Below are 5,785 nucleotides of genomic sequence, written 5' to 3'. Positions count from 1 at the left end.
TATCATTCTTCTTTTCTTTTTTGTACTTATTTTGTAAATAAATTCTCTCTCTCATAATTATTGGTTTATTTTTGTTTTTGGTTCTTAGACTGCTAATTGTTTCAAAAATTATTGACAATTTTGAGGGTTCTTTGACAGTGGTAAAGGTGTGGCCTCTATCCATGGCTTACCAAAGGATTTACTACCTCTCACTTAGACTTTATTACCGGGAACACCAACAAGAATGTATAACCTTAGCCTCTAATTCTCCCCAAAAAAGACTCAAAATATCAATACTTTTGAAAACAAATAACAGAATTTGAACACAAATTCAAAAATAAATCAAATAATTAGAAGACTTGAGAAAAGTTAATAATGATAAACATTAATCATAACATGAGGATATGGATATTCTTGAAAAGTAATATGAATATGTCCATTTTCTAGAAATATTATCATTTTAAACTCAATATAAATTGATTTAAGTAAAGGTGGAAGAGCCTTGTGATCAATTTATGTTGTTAGATATCAGAGATTGGCTATATATATATATATATATATATATATATATATATATATATATATATATATATATATATATATATATATTAATTTATGAACATGATTTATATTATTAGTTGTCCAATAAATACATTTACTCATAAAAATGAATTGATAATTCATTAATAGACTCAAAATAAATTAAAGGTATAAAAGGAAATATCAATTAAAAGAATTTTAAAAATAGAATTATAATTATATAGAAAAAAGCTTGTTTTTTCAAAAAGAAAATATATTTTTTATAATTGGGACTAAGATAAAATTATTTTTTTTTACTACTTTGGATAAAAAGATAAATGTCAATAATGAAGTTGAATAGAAAGAAGTAACAAAAAATAAAGAATGAATAAAGAAAAAGTAGATTTTATTTTTAAAGATCTTTGGACTCAAAGAAATACAAGAATAGATAAGAAGAGAAGAAAAAAAAACGTTAAGATTAATATTCATTAATTTGGTTGAATAGAAAAGTCAAGAGAAAAAGAAAATAAATTTCATCATAAAATCAAATTTGCCCTCGATATATATAACACATTTTGGAAATATATTTTTTTTAAAAAAATAGTTAAAAATTTTCAATGGAACTCACATTTTTATTCTTTTCATTTTCCTATTTTCTTCTAATTCAATTAGAGTTTTTTTTTTTTTTGACGTGGGAACACATTTTAAGTTTCTTTCTAGTAAAATAAAGCATACAATACAAGTAAGGTTGTGAAAAAAATGGTAAATGACACACACCTCGATCCAATAGTATAATATCAATCGGTTAAAATTTGCAAGTTAATTTAGATTATTTAAAAAAGTAGTGATATTCATGTATATTTAGAGATAAATTAAAAAAAAAAGTTAAATTTAAAGATTTATTTAGCCTTCTAAAAAAGCTTGTTTAATATTTTCTTAAATTAAAAAATTAATATATATTTTTATATTTCAGAAAAACTAAAACAATCAAACTAAAATTTAATATGAACAATCAAATACACGAATAAAATGGTATGAGATTCTTTCAACTTAGTTAGGTGGTCTTGAATTTAAGTTTAAAATGAATATGTGTAAGAAAAATTCACGTGATTTTGTTTTTGTCATGAAAACATATCATATCCATATGGTTTGACACGCAGGGGTTGGGGCTTGACGACCGCGCGTTTTGGAAGTTCCATTAAGCACCGAAAAACGGTGGGTGGAAGTGGCGACGTGGGTTGTCGTTTATTCACACGTTTCGTTTCGTTTCGTTGGTTTTCAACTACCAAACAAAGACACTGACGTGTAAGTTTCCCATTGGCCCCAAATCGGAACCCAAGAGAATATGAACAAATCCCTCTCCAATGGCGGTTGCACTCGCACACTCACAACAATGGCGCCAGAGCAAGAAGATTCCCGCGGAATCCGCGTCAACGCCATGCAATTCTCCTACGACGTGCAGCAACCGCCGCTGTTCCTCGACTTCAGCCTCGACGTCGAACCCGGATCGCGCTGCCTCCTCGTCGGCGCCAACGGATCCGGTAACCTAATTCAGCTTTTCCGTTCACTGTTACTGTTTGTTAATGCGTTACGCGTGTGAGGAATTTGTGATTGAAGTTCGTTAATCGCAGGGAAGACGACTTTGCTGAAGATTCTGGCGGGGAAGCACATGGTTGGAGGAAGAGACGTGGTGCGCGTGCTCAACGGTTCAGCCTTTCATGACACTCAACTCGTTTGTAGCGGCGATCTCGCTTACTTGGGCGGATCCTGGAGCAAAAACGTTGGCTCCGCTGTGAGTTTTTCGTGCCCTGTTTAGATCAAAATTTCCTTAATTATTTATAAAAGAAAAAAAATAAGAAGGAATGTCCACTGAGCTATGATTAGATTATGCATAAGTTTAAATCAGCATTTCGGACAAGCTAAAATCATTTAGAGTTGATTTTCACGTGGTTGCGGATTAGGGGAAACTTTCCCTTTTTGGCGTTTTTACAGTTGATTATTGACTATTTGTTCGCTTTCACTCGGACCATAATATTGTGCTAGTGTATTTTGATTGTTTATTGTTTATGATAGCATGGCAACTACCAACTTCTTTATGTGATCTTCGAGTTTTATGCTGAAACTTTTAGTTAATTGCTGTAATTTCTTGGTGAGGGTAAATTTCCTGTTTATCTTGTGAGCCATTTACAATGTTTGCACACTGTGAACCTGTTTTTGTGTTTTTCGCTACACTGGATGCTTTCAATTCTGTTTCGCTTAAGCTAGTGCTGAGTTTCTTTTCCTTCTTGGTGGCAATTTTTACTGGTATACTAATTTAGCAATCTTTTAGCTGTGAGGATAGGTTTTACTGTCCTTTCTTCTATCATTTTTTATCTATAATAAGGTATAAATCATCTAAATATAGGCTGGTTTTCAAATTCATAGACTAGAAGGGGTGCTGGTAATGTGGATATTCAGGAAAATGTAATCGTATCAGCAAAGCTCACCTGTAGCTTTTATCTGTTTTAAATCTGTTCCTTAAAATTAGGAAGCTTAAATATGGTGTGGGCCTTTGTTGTTAATTTGAATTGATTATTTTCTCCTCACTTTTCAGTTTCTTTTAAGAAAAACATTTCATTTGGGATTTTAGTAAAGGTTAATATTATAAGACCAAGTTAGGGAATTTTGTTTCTGTTTAAGTACAGATCAGATGCGCAGCCTTTGCGCTCTCTTAGCCAGAACTGATAACTGCTGCACAGATTTTTTCCAATGTTTGGTTTCCATGTTACTGAAAGTGAAACAGCCATGCGTTAACATTGTTAACCCGGTCCATATCCATAATGTGGGATTCTTGCCCAATGTTCATGGATTACAGTAACCCACTTCAGAGCCTTGGTTTAATAGTTTTCTTTTGAGACAATTTTTATGTTACTGATTTTTCTTTGTATAATCTTTTTTTGGGTGATTTACATACTCTACTAGTCTACCCTAACCTCACTTAATAACCTGATTTTTGTATGCTTTGATTAATTTCATTTCAAGTATTAATAAAGTTGCTAATATATTCAGGGAACATTTCAAGTATTAATGTAGTTGCTCATATATTCAGGGAGAAATTCCGCTCCAAGGAGACTTCTCTGCAGAACATATGATCTTTGGAGGTGGGTTTCGGATGTAGTTGTCTTTGTTGCCAAATTGCATTTGTATCTTCATTTTTCGATTTCTAAATATCAAGAGAAAAGCTAATCATCATGCCATGTCTGCAACTGGCTTTTGTAATGTTGCATTATTTTTTATATAATATTTAGCAATTCAAATACACTTGTTCTTTGGTCTTGATGTATAGTAGAACTTAAGGTATTTCCTACTTTTATCAGTTGAGGGCGCTGATCCTGATAGGAGAGATAAGTTAATCGATCTGCTTGATATCGATCTGCAGTGGCGAATGCATAAGGTATCCGATGGGCAGCGGCGTCGAGTGCAAATTTGTCTTGGTCTTCTTTATCCATATAAGGTATCATTTAAAACCTAGAGGATTTATGTATGGTTTTTATGCTGCAGACAATTTGTCAATGCTCACTAGTATGGTGCCTACTATATATCGTAGTGGCCTTTTAAGAAGAGAAAAAGCTTTGAATTCTGACAATGCATTAATGTCTTTTGCATTATTATTATTTTTTTGTTATCAAACCGGATATATAACTGGAACCCTTGATTGACGTTTCAGGTTCTCTTGCTGGATGAGGTTACTGTTGATCTGGATGTTGTTACCCGGATGGATTTATTGGACTTCTTTAGGGAAGAATGTGAACAGGTATCTACTGGCTCTATCTATATGCCTGCTGAAACACACTGGATATGCCATATGGGTATGGAAAATTGTAACAAGGATGGCCTCAATGTGGCATTAGATGATAACTGGTTCTTGTTGGAATGATAATCATATTAAAATATAATAATATGAGTTTGATCTTCAATTTTTACAAGGGACAAACTACAAAGTATATGCTAGACATGCCCTAATATGCGTACTTAAAGCAATTATGGAAAGTATAATCCCTTGATAAATTATTATCACTTAGGAAGGGGTGATGATATGGCCATCCTAGGAAGGCTGGAGCCTGGATGTTTGGAATCAAATATCAAGCTACAGTAAATAACCGAGAAGACTACCATTAAACTAAAGGGAAGATAAAGAAGCTACGTAGATGATAAAATAAAGACTAATATTTCTTCATTGATGCTTCATAGGCTTGGGTGAATACAATTCAGATTCAGTTCGTCTCTCAATGAAAGCATCAAAATGCTAGGAAGCAAATATCAGTTTTTATTTTATCATCTTCTTTATCTTCTCTTTAGCTTTAATGGTAGTCTTCTAGGTTATTAACTGTAGGTTGATATTTGCTTTCTAACGTTGGTTTGTTGGGTTCAAAAACAACACTTATTTTCTCATGTTTTCTATTTCTTGCAGAGAGAAGCTACAATCGTATATGCAACTCATATTTTTGATGGACTAGAGACGTGGGCAACTCATTTGGCATACATACAAGATGGTGAACTGAGAAGAGCTGAAAAATTATCAGATGTTAACGAGTTGAAATCTACAACTAATCTGCTGTCTGTTGTTGAGTCCTGGCTCCGTGCTGAAACAAAGCTTGAAAAGAAGAACCCTGTCCAAAAGACTTCTTTTGCTAGTTCTCCATTCTTTTCATCCAGACACATGGCGTACTATCGATAGTCCTTTGACAAAAAATTCTTATGAAAATAATTTGAGAGACAAATGCAAGTAATTCATTCTTTCATGCTTGTCAAGTTTGTGGTTGCTTTTACCTTCAACATCTTTTTCTGGAATAGCTATACTATTTTTTATAAACCGGAATAGCTGTATGTTTAAAAAAAAGTATGATTAAATGAATCATAGCTTTATAATCACCAAGAAGTCGTATGTAGCTGGCTTTGGCTGATAACATGTATTCCCTTTGTCATACAATAAATGAAACATATACTTGCTGAGAATAATTACTTTTGTCAATATGTTGCATCATGGTTTGAGTTGTTACTAATCCGGATGAGTACTTTTTTTTTTTTTTTTTTAATACCAATTGCCATTTCACGAGTTTACAGAGGACGGAGACGTTTAAAATTTATGCATTCTGTTGGATATATTGCATTCATCGGTTCTAAAATAATATATGTAAATAAAGTACAATTTTCATCTTGTGGAGTTAATTTTAACTCAAGTTTTAATGACATTACAGCCTGTATATACACTAGTAGATATTGTTAGGCTCATCCAGTAATTATTAGA

At 32.6% G+C, this 5,785-nt stretch overlaps 1 protein-coding gene across 1 annotated transcript; it reads left to right on the top strand.

Moving 5' to 3' along the window:
* The first annotated feature begins 1,661 nt into the window (after positions 1-1,661).
* On the top strand, positions 1,662-5,509 carry LOC109804726 (ABC transporter I family member 21). The gene is made up of 6 exons (XM_020366559.3): positions 1,662-2,039; positions 2,130-2,290; positions 3,587-3,638; positions 3,855-3,991; positions 4,205-4,291; positions 4,949-5,509. The coding sequence occupies exons 1-6, from the start codon at positions 1,844-1,846 to the stop codon at positions 5,213-5,215; spliced, it is 900 nt and encodes a 299-aa protein (XP_020222148.1). The 5' UTR covers positions 1,662-1,843; the 3' UTR covers positions 5,216-5,509.
* Positions 5,510-5,785: the final 276 nt, after the last annotated feature.

The sequence above is a fragment of the Cajanus cajan genome, chromosome 7 (genome assembly GCF_000230855.2).
Source record: "Cajanus cajan strain Asha chromosome 7, NIPB_CcT2T_4, whole genome shotgun sequence".
Lineage (NCBI taxonomy): Eukaryota > Viridiplantae > Streptophyta > Magnoliopsida > Fabales > Fabaceae > Cajanus > Cajanus cajan.
Note: the sequence above shows the minus strand (reverse complement) of the source record. Positions and strands in the feature narration are given on the sequence as shown.

Coding starts and splice junctions, on each gene's coding strand:
- LOC109804726 (XM_020366559.3), top strand. CDS start 1,844: ATGAACAAATCCCTCTCCAATGGCGGTTGCACTCGCACACTCACAACA. Junction 3,992..4,204: donor GTCTTCTTTATCCATATAAG/GTATCATTTAAA, acceptor TTGACGTTTCAG/GTTCTCTTGCTGGATGAGGT. Junction 4,292..4,948: donor TTAGGGAAGAATGTGAACAG/GTATCTACTGGC, acceptor TATTTCTTGCAG/AGAGAAGCTACAATCGTATA.